This window comes from Ascaphus truei, chromosome 4, assembly GCF_040206685.1.
Source record: "Ascaphus truei isolate aAscTru1 chromosome 4, aAscTru1.hap1, whole genome shotgun sequence".
NCBI lineage: Eukaryota > Metazoa > Chordata > Amphibia > Anura > Ascaphidae > Ascaphus > Ascaphus truei.
The window spans coordinates 98617954-98636888 of record NC_134486.1 but is presented as its reverse complement, the minus strand read 5'-3'; the positions used below and the strand labels follow the sequence as shown (position 1 = coordinate 98636888).

The following is an 18935-nucleotide window of genomic DNA, read 5'->3' as shown; positions in this document are numbered from 1 at the left end:
ACAAAAATAAACTGGAGAAAGGGCTCCAATCCCAGCGGGACAGAGGGTTCTCTTCCTCCATCCACTCTCATTCAAGTCACAGAGATATCTAGAATGAGAGTGGAAGGATGGGCTTTGGCCGTGGTAAGCCCGAGCTTCCCACAAACAGGGGAGATATGTAACAGGGGACTTATCCCTGTTCAGTAATGTTCCTTTAATCTAGCAGTGTGGTAGTTAATTACTAAACACCACCTGCCTGATTAGATTGTTTACAAAAAGCCTGCCTTTGAGACAGGAAGTGACTGACTCCTTAGCTCTGACTGAGAGCTGACCTTTGGAGACACCACAATGTCTTGAGTTCTGCCAGCCACACAGCAGAGCTGATTGCAAGACACCCAATAAGACTTCTAAACCTGGATGCTGATATTTTTCTGTGCACGCACGGGTGCGGTTCCAGGAGAGCAGAGAAGCTTACTCTACAGCTGATAAACAGATAAGACTTTCATTATTAAGAGACTGCTTATATCTGCTTATTTTCATGCTATGTGTTTGGGATGGGAGAAATGCTTAACTAATGGAGATGTGAACTAAGTGCAAGGATTTCACTAGAATACTCCCAAGTGAATGGAAGCTTTGTTCCCCCCTGTGTTTGGATAAATTCCTGATAAAAAGGAAAAGGCACAATAAAGCCTATTATAATTTCACATTATAACGACTCCAATTGTGTAGCTCTGTGAACGTCCGTCTACAGGCTACTTGCAACTTCCAGCCTAACTGTAACTACAGAATGAGGCGGAACCCTCACCGTCTCGTCAGCGACAGACGATGGCCTTAAATACCTACGCGTTGACATGCCCCCTTCCAACGCTAAAAAGTGTTGCAGTTCCTGACTGGGGCCACCCGTCCACATAAGTTGATGCGTTACCACCTTGTCCGCTCGTCCGCTCTCTGCGTGAGTGCATATAACTGCTGCCGGAAACATCCCTCCCCGTGGTTTTGGTTTACTTTCGTGCCTCTGCCAGTAATTAAATGGTTCTACTCTGAAGAGACATTTCTGCCGGTAATGTATGAGAGATGGTGGTTTGTGCTTGAGTGTTATAATGTTTTTTGTGATTTGAAGATGAGCAAAGTATATGTGATATTCGTGCGTGTGTAGTGATTATTGCGCCGTCGACAGAGATGATCATGAATCCAGGGAAAAAGTGAATTGTTGCTTGAACAATGTAAATTCCAATACAATTCAGGGAGCAGGACAGCAAACGGCCGCGGCCATGAGCAAAGTGACCGCACTTGCCCATGGCTAAAACTTTTACCTCCCTTGGCTCCTCCCCTCCCTGCGACCAATCAGTTGGAAGGGAGGCCGCGCCCCCTGCTCATGGCACCCCTAGGCAGGCTAGAAGGGCTGTAGATCACTGAACCCAGGGTTGCTACACGTGACGAGATAAAGAAAGGGGCGGCCTTAAAGTTCTTGTCTAAGGGCGGCACATAACCAAGGGACGAACCTGATCACTGTACTGTTGATTAATTGTCATTTTACAATTCTAGTACTGTAGCTGTATTGGTCATGTAACAGGGCAGATTTGTTGCAGTTTAAAATATATCCCAATGTACCCACATGAGAGCTCTTCAAAGGTGAAACAATAGTGGGCAAAACTATAAAGACCTCACTGGTCTCATCTTCAAGCATACACCAGATGAATTTATTGCTGTAATATTTTACCATATGTCTGGGAACATTGCTAGTAAACAGGCAAGAGCACAAAGTGCTATTTCAAATTGAAAATAAAAGAATTGCTGTTGGCTGCTAGCTATAATTTATTTATTTTTTAATAAAAAAAATAATATATTTATATATAGATATTCACAATATTGGCAAACTCAAAACCCAGTCCCACAGTATTATCTATTTAATTGTGCCAATTGGAGGGCTACTGAGAAAGTGACATCAAATATGCAACAGTAAACAAAGAAGCTCTAATGCACATCCAATATAATAAATTATTTGATTCATTTTTATATGCTTTTTCTTCTCATAAGTATGGTCATTAAGTTAAATCTTGTGGCCAAAACATGTTAAGCTGCAACCACTTGTAAATTGTTGGAAGGTATGTGGACCCACCTCTTAGTTTAAGCGTACCCATCCCACCCCGATGTAATCAGTCGGTCCAATACACACGTAATCATTGTAGTGGAGATTAACTTAATTATCTGTGTATGCTGTAAGCACAACTGGTCATACAGTACACAGTGGGACAGACTTTGCTTGCTTTTCACTTCAGTTGGGCGGTCATTTTAAATGCCCGCATTTTCTCCACCATATTGTGATGCCCACACCACGTTGTAGCATCTTTTAGTTCCAGATAACGGCAGGAAGCGTCGTAATTCTCTTACATGGGGTTTATTTACAGGGATTAAATCAAATGCTAACAGGCCCACCGTTCCTTTAAATTAAAACACATAAAAATAATACCAATTCCCTTTATGGAAAGCTAACTACACTATAGCTTTTGCCCTCACTAACTGCATGGCCAGCTAAGCTGGTTCTCAGGCCAAAAACATGCCCTGGCATATGCCACAGGGTAACACAGTCTATGCATACAATAATAAGGGGTTTTCTTATCTTAGTCCTTTTTGGAGCAGACATCCCTGCTTCAGCACGCCTCTCCTCCTTTCTTCCTAGGGGAACTCAGCCCCACGTTGAGCCCAGAGAAACTCCTCTGTAGGTCCTCTATACCAGCTTCCGCAGCTGGGGAACACTTCTATCACCCCCTTCTCTGGGGAAAACAGTCTGTCTGTGTCTTTTAAAACACTTCCTCATTCAGTTCATTCAGACACTTACTTCACTGTTCCAGCCTCTAGAGGACAGTGATGGTATCACAGTATAATATATATATATATATATATATATATATATCTTAACCCTGGATGTGCTCAAAGCTGTGACCATGCAGCAAGCTTAAGCCTATAGGGGACCATGTTGAATGGTTTTGAAGCAAAAGGTGGCATGCTCATTTGCATGTCATTTCCCAGAATCCCTTGCTGCAGTGGAAGTGCTGTGTGCTGGGTGATAATGGTGAAAGGCAGGGTTGCAGACCTGTTTAAGACATGCAAATGAGCATACAGTAATATTTCCATTTGATATATATATATATATATATATATATATATATATATATATATACACACACACACACACACACATACACACACACACACACACACACACACACACACACACACACACACACACACACATAGAAGGCAGCGCTTACCTGGTGTGTTAAGGAAGTCTACTTAATAGGGGCTGGAAATCATAAATGGGGTGACTGTATGGGAGGTGGTGTGGAAAATTAATAAAATCAATCACTATAAGGCATACATATAACGACAACAATACAGTAAATACATTTAGAAAACTTCAAACCAGTCCCAAAATGTAGATGAATATAGGAAGTCCAATTTCAGGAAACAGTCACTTATGGAGGAGGCAGCTGCTTCTAAGTGATCTTAGCTGGATCACGAAAATATCTAAAGGAAAAAATAGAAAAAGAGAAGCGCCAGCTCCATAGCATAAAACTGTTCATTTATTACAATAGGAAGAGTAGAATCTGCAAGACTTGCACTCACATGGGGATTAAAAACATATTCAGTTTGAGAGAAATGTAGATAAGCGTCACCAGGAGGGGGAAAGTGGGTCCAGTATCAGCTGTGCAGGTAGTGGGTTATGTCTCCATTGTATTTAGCCTGTAGATCTGACAGTCTGTGGGACTTTATAACCGCCGTACGGTAAAACCGTATGACCGGTACCTCAAATGGGGGCAGCAGACTTCCCGGCTCTTAGAAGACACTCAGTAGCCTGCACTCACCGGCAGAGACTCCACATTAGAACTCTGTTCCTCCTGGCGCTGCGCCAATTACGTAATGACGTCACAGCAGAGACATAACCAACTACCAGCACATGTCACGCTAGCAGGCCATTATGTGCTACTAAGGGAGTAATATATATCTTCCACTAGACATACTCCCCCCCCACCGCCCCCTCTTGCTTAACAAAGAGATTAGTAAGGCATTGGTTGGCAATGCCCTTCTAATCACTATGGCAAGGGGTTAATTTCCTCCCTGGGGCCAATGACAAATCATAAAATGTCCCTCCCCCCAAACAAAAGTATATACATTCATTTATAGAAAATAATAATCCCGTCCAAAGGTTAAAAAAAACCTGCAGCATAATCCTGGGCCCTATGACCAACAATGAAGAGCAGAGGGATCGGTATGACATCCAAAACAGTGGACAAAAGCGCAACTCACCAGCCAAAAATAGTTAAAATAAAAGCATCTTTATTAGGCTACATAAAAATGTGTTACATCCACATGAAGATCAAGCTCCTCCTCCCACGCGTTTCACGCCGTCACTGGCGTGGGAGGAGGAGCTTGTTCTTCATGTGGATGTAACACATTTTTATGTAGCCTAATAAAAGGTGCTTTTATTTTAATCTTTTTGGCCAGTGAGTTCCGGTTTTGGATGTCATACCGATCCCTCTTCTCTTCATTGCTACCTTCTGGATTGGATAAGATGCCGACAGAGACGCAGGATCTACAGTGCTCCAGCGTGGCCAAGAGGACAAGGGGTATGGCGACTGATTGTGAGTAACTGTGCAACTCCACGCCTAACCTGCCTTCCGTTTTGGGGTTAATACACTTACTTTTAGAAGTTTATTCACTTCAGAGACTTTCTTTGACTATTGTCTGCTGATACGCTCCCCCACGGAGGTTCCCCATACACCTCTTCAACTAGTGCCTTTTTTCTCCTATCGTGGCATAGCTTATTACCTTATATCACTCATGCTAGAAAATATTTGTTCTGTGAATCCCTAATTAATAAATCCTATTGCCTACTCAGACTATTGCTAACAAACTGTTTGACTCATCCCTGACAGTATAGTGTCCTGAGGTCGTGAGGGGAACACACGCTTAAAAAGACCCCAAGGGATGCCGACAAGGGCTGTCCCCCACCGACAGGGGGACAGCCGGGACAAGTGTCCCGGGCCCAGTGGCTGCGGGGGGGCCCGGCGGCCAGACAAAGCAGTTGCCGCCGGACCCCGCCTCTCCCTCAGCTACAGGCCTCTCCCTCACTCTGTCCCACGCCGTGCTTCGGGCGCTGACGCATGACCGAAATACATGCGAGGCGGGTGGGGGGGGGGGGAATTGAGAGAGAGTTAGGTAATTGATGGAGGGGGGGAGAGTGAGAGGGGATGAGTGAGGCGAAAGGGAGAGAAATACATGAGAAGAGGGTCGGAAATGTATTTATTTTATTTATTTATAAAAATGTTTTACCAGGAAGTAAGACATTGAGAGAGGGGGCTTGTGAGATGTGAAATAGGGAGGGGGAGTGCTCACGCGCAAGATCGGGGGTGAGGGGCCCTGACGTAACTAGTCTTGGGCCCAGGGAAATCTGTCTGCGGCCCTGTTTGGCGCCGCAATAAGTGCGCAGTCAGGAACCCACTATACTGCCTGGGATCTGCCATTACATAATTGTTTTTTCTGGCAAACCTTTTGGAGGCACCTGTTCCTCGACGACCCATTCTGAACATTGATTAAAGCCCTTGATTCTCTCCTTCTTGTAAAATAATAGTCTGCTGAAAATCTATAAAACTTTTATCTTTAGCTTCTATCTTCCTATCTGAATCCCATCTTCCTAGATCCTCTAGCTTATATAAGGCCACCATTGCCACGTGGTAGACGGCTATGTGGTAAATGAATCAGGCTAATTTACCATGTGCTAACTGCTTTTACCAATGTTTAAAACTTTGAAAGAAACGCTCTTACCAACGTCTTAAGTCATTGGTAAGAGCAGTTAGGTGTGTTGGGTTGGGCTATGGGTACAGGGCGTGGTTAATGGTGACTAGTGCTCTGGAGTGGGTGGTTAAGCCTCCCAGGGTGATGAGGGTAGATTACCCCTTGTTTTCCATAAGGGTTAGGAAGGCATTGCCATGTACTTACTGGCTGATTCATCCACCGTTCCACCTGATCCTCCATGAACTACTATTATCTTGAATATGAGTTAATGGTGGATTAGGTGTGCCAAACTGTATCGTCGCTTGATAAATCTGCCCCATAGTGTCCAGCTAGTCATAGATTGCCAATAGATAGCTGGCCACTTGAGCTTCTCTGGGGAAATATTAGAGATGTGTGAACATTTCTCAGGCAGTGTCGAACCAGGCAATATGTGCAATTTTGTAGCTGCCCCTAAAAAACTTGCATGCATATTCTATATTTCAAACTTGGAAACACACACACACACACACACACACACACGCACGCCACCACCAACACCCTCATTGTTGTTAGCCTTCAGAAATAGCTATTTTTATGTTATCTAACTGATGTGTGTTCCATTTTTGGAATTTCCCTATCAAACTGAGCAAAGGGAGCAATTTTGTCAAGACAAAGATGGACAGGGAAAGGGGAGCATGACAGAGCGATGGCCTAAAACATAGTATCTGAAGTGGGAATTGTGGTTCAATATTGTTTTTTCCTTGCGTTGTTTTGCGCTCTCTCTGACCTCTATTCCTCGTACATTACAGGTGCAATTCAACTCTGTACCTAAGTACTTACAATTACATTTCTGTTACTAGTAATATGTTAAAGAAGCAGTCCAAGCTGTTTTTTATTTTTTAACTAAGGATTGAATCAGGGTGACCCCCTGCTTCCCGAGATATTTAAATACAAAGGGTTGCCGGGCACTTTGAAACTCCCCCATTACATGAACCCTGGTAGCCGAGCCGAGCGGCTACCGGCACCCCCTTATGGAGATAAGTATCTCTGGAAGAAGGGGGTCCCATGGGCTTCAACTCCGGAGACTCCTGCTTCAATCTTAAGTTAAAAATAAAACAAATACACAAAAAAATTGCGCTCAAGTTGCCTCTTTAAAACTTTTTTCCTGTATTATTTTATGTATGGAGCAGTGTATGCTGGAAGTAGCATATTAACAAATAGTTGTGATAAACGCTGTAAATGTAACTGATAATGGTAAAATGACACTGTATTCTGAAAAGAAGCATCAGGATGTGGTGCATTGAATGGCTGCTGATGCAAGAAATGCTGACTTACACAAAAGAAAATGCCTAATCCCTTGTGTCCTATTGCAGCAGAATGATGTGTCAGACAGTTCATCCAATGCAGAGCTACCTGCAGATGATGCCATTAAAGCTATGGATTTCAAAACCGAAGAGACACCTACCAATGCAAGAGAGATCCGCCCCATCCGCCCTGTGTACAGAGGTGATGTCACCGCCTTTTGCATCCAGTTATTTTGCATCAATGAAAAGCATGCGACAAGGCAAGTTTGGAAAGACTGTTGCTTTGTATTTCTGCACTAATAATAAAACACACAGTGCATGCAGCACTATACATTTAATTTTACAGGCACAATGGATCACTGCCCCGAAATGCTTGCAATGTAATTTTGGTGCCTGTAGCAAAGTGACTTGCCCAAGGTCAGAAGGAGCTAGTGGTTGTATTCAAGCTGAGTGTAATCACTTCAAAGACCGTATTCGTACTACTAAGCTACACCTTCATAAGAAAAATAATATAGAAACATTAGTTGTATTCCGTGTTACTTTAGTGCTGCTGCTAGTATCAGAGAAATTGCCACAGCTTAGTGTTCCTATATTGTGTAAAAGGCAAATATTTACATTAAAGATGAATACAAATCAACCTTCAAAAACCTGATAAAATTATGAGATAATAGTGATTCATTGTAGGCTGTGATACCTTTTCGTGGACCAACATTAAAGTTCTTCACAGGTTAAGTTATAGTCTGCCGAGCTTTCAAAACCTTAAAGGTTTCTTCTTCACGTGAACCGTCTAGTGATGGAACACAAAACTTCTTGATTTCCCGAAAGCATCTTTGATGGCAGGGTGCAAGGAGTCATTTTGTAAACTAGCACTATAGCTTTCTATTTTTTACACATTGCATATATTTAAAATGTTGAAGTGCTGCATGGGCTTTGTTGCACTGAAATAATATCGTCCATAATTATGACATTAAACAAATGTATTCAGATCTCAAATGCTGTTCATGGGTGTAATAACCTGGAAGGCTCAGCGTAGAGGTGTTTCAAATAAAATAAACAATTAGTAAATAGAGGCCCATACTTAATAAATGGTGGCCTGACAAAGGCACATTCCAGCGCCAGAAGACACCTTATGGCCTATTCAACTGTAAGGTAACGTCCAGTACTTTAAATGTGTCTTATGCTAGAGCACTGCTCAAGTTTAACATGGCTAAGACAGAGCTTCTCATATTCCCTTCCAAATCAGGGCCCATTGTTCTCTTCTCCATTACAGTCAATAACACTACTTTCCACCCAGTTTTGCAAGCACGTTGCCCAGGGGTTACATTCAACTCTTCCCTTTCCTTGTCCTCCCCCATTCAAACGCTGTTACTAAATCTAACCACTTTTTCCTTCGCAATATTGCTAAGATACACCCCTTCCTATGTTCCACTATCACTAAAACACTAATGCCTGCCCTTGTCCTCTTCCTTATTGATTACTGTAACATTTTTTTTTATCTGGCCTCCCTGCTTCACACCTCTCTCCTTTCTCAGTCAATTCAAAATACTGCTGTCCAAATCTCCTACTCTTCTAGGCGTATATCTGCTTCCACCCTCCTGAACTGTTTCTGCTGGCTTCCTATTCATTTTAGTATAAACTAAAAAATTACCCCCCCTTACTTTTAAGGCTCTGCACCTCCATATATCTCCACTCTGATCTCTCGTTACACCCCTACTCGTCTCTTACTCTCAACCCAAGGTGGTCTCATCTTTGCACTTTTTTACCTCTACAGCCCTCTGTCTTAAACCTTTCCCCCTAATCTCTCCCTACCTGTGGAACGCTCTTCCACTCAATATTTGTCAAGCCCATTCACTTTCCACTTTCAGAGCCCAGCTGAAAATCCACCTCTTAAAAGAAGCATCTCATTAAATATTCTACACCTCTGCCACGACCTCCAGATGCACTTGACCTCCCCTATCTGCACTCATAATGTGTCCTGTAAGCCTCCTAACATAACACTTCGATTGTAAGCTCTTTGGGGCAGTCTCCCCTTTAGCCTTATGCTGTCATTTACCTGTTGCACTTATTCCCGTTGCTTGTAATTTACATTATTTACCTCCTATTGTAATGTTGTAAAGCACTGTGTACATGGTTGGGACTATATAAATAAAATAATACATAGCTACATCATATATGGCCTAAAATGTTTTCGGCTAACAAAGGACAATTCTAGCTGGTTCGTATAAATCATATCCAAGACATGTGAGTGATTTTTCATTTAATATACTTTCTAAACCACGAGTTCTTGTAAGATGTTTTGGGTCAGAGGTTTAAATCTATAGGCAAACATGTGATAATGCAAACATATAGGTCGGCACTTACGTGGCACAAATGCTTTAATCGATATCACTGTAACCCTCCCTTTTTTCTAGCACAAATGTGGGAACTAGATGCGAAGTTGCTTCACGTATTAAAGTTTTGCATTAGTGGTATTATAAGAAAGCTATAGTGCTAGTTTACAAAAATGACTCCTTGCACCCATATTGTTTTCCCCCCACATAATAAATAATTGTTTCCTAGATGACGAGAGAAATTCAGTCACTTGCATTACTAGCAGTCTCTGGTTTCACTGCCATGTACTAGTCAATTGCCTTATTTTCTCTGTCCCAGGAGGGACACATCTGAGGGCTAAATAGTTCCCTCAGGGCCGGCTTGATGGCGGTACGCATGCACCGAGACCCGCGCTTACAGAGCCCTCTGCTCTCCCTGCCCAACTTCAGTAATCAAAGTTTAAATGTTGTGGTGGATAAATTAACCACCACAACTGCCTGCGTGTCACGTGACGTCATCACATGACATGATACAATAACAAATTTTCTGGGTTAAATAGTGGGAGGGTCGGGGTATCATCCCTGGGGGGTGTGACCCTGGGGCCACGTCATGGTCCCGAGGCCAGGAGGAAAGGAAGAAGAGTGGAGGGAGAGGGTGGGGGGGGGGGGTTGCAGGTGACCCCCCTCATCTCGGCTGCTGGGGTTCCTTCATCTATGATTTGAGGCCTTCTTACGCTCGTATTACTGAGTAGGGGGAATTTTGGTTTGGGTTAGTGGGACAGCCAGGGCTCCCATATTTTATAGAAACTTTCCCATAAAAGTAGATTTTCTTATACTAATTATGAGTAAATAAAAAGGTTTTTTTCTATTTTAGGGTAGAAATGTAATTGTGGATTTTTTTTTTTTCTATTAACAGGTCGGTGGACTTTTTGAACTACGTTTTCAATCTTTTTCCTGTAAGTATACTAAACCAAACCCCTATAAAATGTTTCCCTATAGTGCGACTTCAGTAGGCCTATATGTCACTAAGGGGCACTGCTGTGGAATTAAAAAAATATCTGTGGAACTTCAACTTTAGAAAACGCATAATTTTTGGAGAGAAATTAACTAAGTTCTCTGTCCCATATGGGACTTTTTAAAAGATGTGACTGCACTGCGAAACCCTTCAGTATTTGAGGGCCCTAGCTTTATTTTTAAAAGTGTTCTGCATGAGACAACTCTTGTATCAACATAATCACAGCTGTAAGCTTTGCTGAAGGAAACTATTTAATGTATTAATATCCTAGTCCAGATGTATATTGGTCATTGACTCCAGTAACATGGGTTTGTGTGTTTTTATTGTCAAGGACAAAGACTTTTGCATCGTCACGGTGCCTCAGCTTGTACCCGAATTTTCTCTGCTCCAAACGTTTGTACATGTTCACCCTTTGAACACATGTACGCTGCCTCAAGAACTTTACGTTTTCCACCGCGCCGGCTTGCTCAAGTAAGTGGAGAACAGGTTTGGAAATCTCAAACACATCATCTTTTACACCTGCACTTTCATGAAAACCTAAAACATAGGCTATCTTGTGATGTGAAGACATAATCCCTCAAAACTTTATCCTTCATTATCATGCCGTTCTGAAATCAGATATCAAACCAAATATTAGGTGCCCTAATATGTCGTCGTTACAGAGGTAAAAGTCATTAACTACATTCTTTTGAGTACTGAGGAAAAGGCGATTAAATGTTCTTTTTGACAGGAAAATTCTGTATTTAAAAAGGGACGGTATGTTGATATGACAACTTCTGAAGATTAGGTGTATTAGTAATTTTAACGAGTCCTTACAATCTGTTTCCTTTTTAAGCCTATTTTCACGAAAAAAGGTAAAAAAAAAATGCATTTAATGAGTTTTACCTCTTGAACGACGAGCTGTAAAAGACTAAATATGAAATGAAAACCATTTTTGTATGTAATACATATATTTTGGTTGTTGCAAGTAAATTATCAGCCCCCAGCAGTCTTGTTTAATTAGTAATGGGATTAGAGGACAGACAATGAAACTCTGGCCTTTCTCACACAGCAGAATTGGTTACATTGTAGTTGACCTTGATTAGCTACGGACATGGAAATCTGGTACCTGCTGAATAAGTATGGTTGGAGGCTGTTACATGGGAACACATTAGTACAGCTGTCTTCTCTCATATCACAAAACGTTTATTTAATTATTTGTTTTTAAATCTATCTGATCAACCTTGTATTTTTAGCATGTTAATTGATGCTGAGTAGTTTGGTATGCTGTGCTACTGACTATACTAACACCCCCCCATCCCCCTTCCTGTTTGCAGTTAACCCACAATTATGAATGTGGTATTAGCAAATTAAACTAAACAAATATCTATTGATCCTAGATACCAAAGGGAATCAGCAATTAATAGGCTACATACATCAAATATATACTTGGTAGCGAGGTACACTGAACTACAATGCCATATGAATCATATATAAATTATATCATATGATAAGCTCAGGTGTGTTTTAGGCTGCGTCCCCGCTAGCGCTGAGCGGGCGGCGCTTGCCGAGTTTACTTTGTGGAATGTGAATTCTCACGCCCCTGCTCACGCGGAGCGCGAGCTCATGCGCACGGTCTCCCAAGCTTGGCGCTTGGGAAGTAAAAAAGTGTGTTTGAATCGCGCTCAATAGGCCACCCATGCACCCCCCCCCCCTCACGCTCGCAAAATTTGCAGGACACTTGCGCTCATTCTTGAAGAGTTGGTGACGTCACCACTCAAGCATGAGCGCAGTCAGCGCCAGCGAGACCGCAGCCTTACTCTGCAGAGTTGGTAGCAGCAATACTCTTACCCTACCTCTCGGAATACATTTTTTAATAAACACAATACACACAATAATATATGTAGATTTTATTTTGAACGTATAGACTTATATTAAATTGTAGCAACAATAAGGGTTAAGTTTTAATAGCCCAGGTGTGCTCCAATAAGTGTGCTTCTTGTTAGTGATCGGGCTGTATTCACAGCCTTGTCTCTGTTTTTGAAAATAGATTGTTTTTTAAATGTGTTAATGTAACTTCCTTACATCATAATTCCTTAAAGGAATTCCAGGGTGTGTGTAAGGAGGGAACCGATTAGGGGTTCAGAGAAGTCAAGCTCTAAACATCCCACAACATCAGTGCTACAGGGTCCCGCTGATATAGGTGATAGTTTAATCACTCAAAAAAACCACCTGTGACGTTGAACATAGTACAGAAGATGGGGATGTTTCACAACAAGATGTTGAATGCATCATGCAGAGCATGTGTCGCCTTGCATCAATTTACCAAGGGGCTTTGCATCAGTTTGACCTACCCTAGCTCCTCTTTAATTAGCAATCAATATGGGAAATTCAACAACGGCAGGAGTCAGGGAAGTAATCACACGTTGCACATCTGAAAAAAAGGATTATCTCATGTTTGCCTTTCTTTTTCCAGAACACACTCATAAGTCATAAGTCCATATTTTATTCACCATAGCTGACAAATTTGGATTTTGACTTGAGAGGAGAGTACAGAGAGGGCAAGGGAGAGAGTTGGGTGTGGGCCCATTTGCTTATAGATCCCAAACAGATTAATTTATGCTCCACGTAATGAGACAGAAGATACCAAGAGAGATAGTGAGTCCTGGGAAATTTGGAAATGCTAAATATTGAAATTGTTTATTTGCAGATTTCCCAGGTAGCTTCTCAGATATCTTTCGTCTCTCTCTCTACACTCCTGGAAAAGCTCAAAATGTGCCCCACCGTAGGACTGCAAGATGTCTGGCTGTGACTGTCAGGGCATTATCTCGCGTCGTAATAAATATGTCATTTTGCGAGTTTGCCTAATTTGCATTTCACACAGATTTCTGACTGTCTTTCTGGCTGGTATTGCATCAAATAGACACAAATCTGGCAAAACGTGCATGCAAATGAGATATAAAAAATGCAATTTTTACGCGCTGATAATTTTTCATGAGTACGGCAATCAATAATGCCGGATGTTTACCGTGTGAAAGTGTATGCCGGTTTCGAGCAATTTTGCTTTGGTAAGAGTTTAATTAATAGGCCCCTGTGTGAGTGTGTACATATCTCCCAATAGAGTTATCCTATTTACTGATTTAAGACCAGGTCTTTCCAGCGTTCAAGAAGTTAATTTCTTTGATTCTGTTTATTTCCCCTGAAAGTAATGTGTTGGTTTATCTCAAAGAAGCAAGTTTTTAAAGCTATGAAACATATGAGTTGCTGCAGATGTATGCAGGTTCTTTCTTTTTTTTTTAATGCAATATTTTGTAGCGGAAAACCAATGCTAAAGAATAAAGTAGCTAATCAAATGCATAATAGGATCCAGACATCTATCAGGGCCACAGGACGGAGCTTTAATTAATGAGCACAGATCTTAACGATAAGACCACTGAGCATAATTAATATAATGTCTTATGTTGATTATGTTTGTCTGGTGGTTTGCTGTAGACTAGTCTTTGATATATATTCACACACACATATACACACACACATATACACACACATATACACACACATATACACACACATATACACACACACATATACACACACACATATACACACACACATACACACATATACACACACACATATACACACACACACACACACACACACACACACACACACACATATACACACACATACACACACACACACATACACACACACACACACATATATACACACACACACATATATACATATATATATATATATATATATATATATATATATATATATATATAAGCTCTTTAGCTCATGAAAGCACATCACATGTATCAACTGGGAAAAAAAGGATCACATTATACTGTATTTGGAGCTCAAATTAATTCTCTTACGTTCATTTGACAGCCAAGTCAGATCATTGTTTATTTATTTTACAATTAAAAAAAAAAAATATGTAAGGATTTTGTTTTTTTTACTGCTTTGGCCGATTGACAAATTGCATTGTATTTCTAATACGTGGCTAATATGGTCATTTTGTCTGTGGGGAGTAGATGAGGGTGTTAAATGAGATATTCACAAGTCCCTAGAATCCCAAGTGCTTGTAATATGATAGGCTTCATACTTAATTCTCTTTAACACAGCAGGGTGCCTTGTTTGTTCAACAACACCAGCTAAATGTCATCCTTGACAAAGCCAGCTTGTGGCTTATTAATGGACACTAAAAAGGCAGAGTGAGATGAACATTGGAACTGGAGGCTAAACAGTATTTTGCACGTTTAAGAATATCCATGAAATAAATGGTAATTACCAACAAAAGTCAATTAAAAAAACGAAGCTAAAGAAAAATTCCTTTTTTTATAGTCCTGCAACTTTTCAACCTTGGAATTGGCAAGATTAATGTATGTAATACAATTTCTGACCTTATGTAAACAATGTACTGTACCTACATTATAATAAGGTAAGAAGGTTTGGATTGGGTATTAATCATACATTCTCCTTGGCACTTGCTTTTTCTCAGAGTAGTAACAAAATCCATAGAGTGCAGAAGTACTATAAGAAGCTGAATGGATTAATGTGTCAATAGTGTAATAGCTGCATGTTCAGGAATTTCACAGTGTTGTTTCAGGTCTTGGAATAATAGTACCTACAAAACAGCCCCTTCTGGTGTTGTTGCAAATAACATTACATCTGCTTGTTCTTTCTTTATATTAAGTTGATTTAGCACATTTCATCTGCAATTACATTTTGTATGGTCTCATGTTATTAAATTGTATTCATGTTTTACTTCTTTTTCTAGTTTGTTACAAGTGAGGGCAGCAAAGTCCAGCGATGTACCAGCTGTTGAAAAGCTCATCGAGACGCTGGACCTTCATGAAAGTATATTGGATGATTTGAAAATCTACAACCAAGCACGTCGAGATGCTGTGAGTGCAGCATTAACAATACCTGAAAATGGATTCTCTCACCCAACCAAGTAACAGCTCTCTAATTTCCCAGACGGGGAGAGTTAGTCATTTATTGTATATTTCCTGGTTGCAAAAGTGATGCCAAAAATGTGCACCTAAAATATTAAAAGGAAAAACTGAGTTGAAAGCAGTGGGATGTGTTTTATAAATCAGGATCTATTTTTTTTTTTTGCACCAGCTTGGCATCCAGGAGATAAATAACTCTCACACAAAAGTCCAGGGCACTCAAAGTGAAAACCATATGCAGAGAAAATCGAATAAATACTTAACTTAAGCAGACAGGGTGCTTGCAGAAGGACCAGGTCCTCTATCCATCTCCAAAATAGATACAAACAAAAACAGGACCGCAGCACTCGTTGAAGAAATAGTAGAGGTTTTATTGCATCAAAAACCAGGAACACGTAAAAAATAGAGTGACATTTCGGACCTCCTGGTCCTTTTATCAAGCTCCAATAACAGTGTATAAGACACTGCTACTTTTTATAGAGATGCCTAGAAGCCTAATTTGGCACCAGAACAGCTCCAAAAAACAGCTGACTATGGTGGCTTCAATAGTTGCAAAAGGGTCAAAACTGAGCAACAGCATCATGATAGGTTCTTATTTCAGTCCGTGTGCTGGCACTGCGCAATGTGAACGCGTCATAAGATCCGAACTGCCCCTGCGCATCATGGTGGATTTTTGTGATTTCAGTCCATGTGCCAGTACTATGTCTCGCGATTCGCGTCATAGAATCAGAACTGCTTCGGTTAGAGCGCACGCGCATCGCGTTGGGATCGCGTAGTAGTTCTGCCGATCTCGCGTATGCGCAAGACCCATACCACTAGCTGTCAAAGTCCCGGTCGACGTCTTCCTGTTTTCTGATTCAATAAAAAATTCTCTACTCTACAATTTCTTCAGTGAGTGCTCAGTCCTGTTTGTGTTTGTATAAATATATATATCTATATATATAAACCATACGATACCGTTTGAAGCACGAGATCAGGAGACAGCACTCTGGTAAGTTTGATCACAAGTTTTTGTATTGAAAAAGACACATAAACCGACGTTTTGGCCCCCCAGTGGGACCTTTCTTGAGAAAGGTCCCACTGGGGCACCGAAACGTCGGTTTATGTGTCTTTTTCAATTCAAAAACTTGTGATCAAAGTTACCGGAGTGCTGTCTCCTGATCTCGTGCTTCAAACGGTATCGTATGGTTTATTATTGCTTTATGGGACAAGCACTCAATTTTTTCTACTTGCAAGTGGAGTGCCGGCTGCTTCTGTGTATTATATATATGCCGGCTGCTTCTGTGTATTATATATATATATATATATATATATATATATATATATATATATATATATATATATATATATATATATATATATATATATATATATATATATAAAACCATAATACTGAGTTAAGTTATGGTGAGTAAAAAAAGTGACAAAAACCCTCCACAGGAAAGCTAATATGCAAATATAACTGTATGCTCATCTGCATGTCTTAGGCAGGTCTGCAACCCCGCCTTTCCCCATTATCACCCAGCATACAGCACTTCCACTGCAGTAAGGGATTCTGGGAAATGACATGCAAATGAGCACACAGTGTCACTTTTTGCCTCAATAACCATCCCTAACATGGTTCCCTATAGGCTTAACCCTGGCTGTGCTCAAAGCTGTGACCATGCAGCAAGCTTAAGCCTAGGGTTAAGCCTATAGGGAACCATGTTAGGGATGGTTATTGAGGCAAAAAGTGACACTGTGTGCTCATTTGCATGTCATTTCCCAGAATCCCTTGCTGCAGTGGAAGTGCTGTATGCTGGGTGATAATGGGGAAAGGCGGGGTTGCAGACCTGCCTAAGACATGCAGATGAGCATACAGTTATATTTGCATATTTGCTTTCCTGTGGAGGGTTTTTGTCACTTTTTTTACTCACCATAACTTAACTCAGTATTATGGTTTAGCCTATCCCATAGCCTCTCTTGCATTCCCAGTAAAATCAACCCCACACTGATGAGACCCATCAAGGTCGAAACAGCTGTCTGTGGGTGGTTTTCTGGGTATGCACCTTAACCCTGGCTGTGCTCAAAGCTGTGACCATGCAGCAAGCTTAAGCCTATAGGGAACCATGTTAGGGATGGTTATTGAGGCAAAAATTGACACTGTGTGCTCATTTGCATGTCATTTCCCAGAATCCCTCGCTGCAGTGGAAGTGCTGTATGCTGGGTGATAATGGGGAAAGGCAGGGTTGCAGAAATGCCTAAGACATGCAGATGAGCATACAGTTATATTTGCATATATATATATATACGCACACGCGCACACACACACACACACACACACACACACACACACACACACACACACACACACACACACACACACACACACACACACACACACACACACACACACACACACACATATCAACATTACCATTCTCACGTCCGGTAAAGGAAGACTGCACTCAGATCAGTAAAGGCAATAAAAGTCTGTATTAGGCAGCAGTACAAAATGAACAGGCCGCCCAATCCGACGTTTCGGTTCCAGAGTGGATAAAAAATGTTGAACCGGCCATTAGATAAAAAATAAAAAATAAACAGTGTAGGAAAGGGCAAGAAGAGATCCCTTAAAGTAAAGAAATAAAATGCAAAAAAAAAATCAGCACAGGCTGCTGATTTAAGACTAATCACTTAGTTAAAAACTATTAATCAGTGTGTGTTATTTTTTGGTAAAATTAAGGAAACTTAGGAGACTTTTTTTTTTTAAATTTGCAATGTCAGATTCACCTTTGGCGGGAAATTGAAGCTCAGCTTTAAGTTTAAAAAATGTCGTACCAACTCTTGTGTACTGTAATCGAAGCATGTCCATTCTTTTAGGATGGAACCCCTGTCCAGGCATTTGTAGCTGAAGTTGCAGATCAGATTGTTGGCGTTTCCATCCTCCGAAATGAAGAGGTACGGTGTTTTTCGCTTGTTCTTTGCACCGACACATACAGTAGACCGATTAACATTTCAGTTTAATGCAGTGATTCAAATCTTCTGAACTGTAATGCGACATATTCACCTCCAGAGACTATGCTTTCACTGGAGGAAAAGGCTACACTTGTGTTTTGTACATTAATTTCTCCCAGCATGAAGACAAGGATGGCATTCCAACAATCTTATTCACTGTTCCAAAGCAAATGCTTGTCATTTACCATTTCACTCAGAACGTGTTCAGGGTTATTAACCGGCTACCATCACAAAGCAACAATTTTAATGTCAAATCTTTGAACAAATGAGATCTGGATGTGGGAGGGATTGTAGGATTGTAGAGCAATAGACGTACAGGATTATTCTCTACAGTGCGGGAAACTCTGGGGGAAAATGTGAGGAAATACTTCTTCACGGAAAGGATGGTGAAGTGACAGAATAGTCCGGCAGCGTAGGTGGTGTTGGCGAATGCAGTAAAGGAATTCAAAACCAGATGGGATGAATACAAGGGCAGCCTCAAAAGTAAAAAAACAAAAAAAAGGCTGATTGGGTCTTTGGTTTCACAGCAGATAGGATAATGGGTAGCGGATAGATGACATGGTTCTTATCTGCCGTCAAGTTTTATGTTTCTATTGACTGTTTGCGTTCGTGC

At 41.0% G+C, this 18935-nt stretch overlaps 1 protein-coding gene across 6 annotated transcripts in view; it reads left to right on the top strand.

Moving 5' to 3' along the window:
- Positions 1–18935, top strand: part of CFAP61 (cilia and flagella associated protein 61) — a 346774-nt gene that overhangs the window by 90255 nt on the left and 237584 nt on the right. For all 6 annotated transcript variants that reach the window (XM_075596251.1, XM_075596250.1, XM_075596248.1 and 3 more), the window contains 5 exons: positions 7128–7318; positions 10284–10323; positions 10714–10853; positions 15154–15280; positions 18188–18265. In XM_075596251.1, the coding sequence (XP_075452366.1) occupies positions 7128–7318; positions 10284–10323; positions 10714–10853; positions 15154–15280; positions 18188–18265 (576 nt within the window). The remainder of the gene's footprint in view (positions 1–7127; positions 7319–10283; positions 10324–10713; positions 10854–15153; positions 15281–18187; positions 18266–18935) is intronic.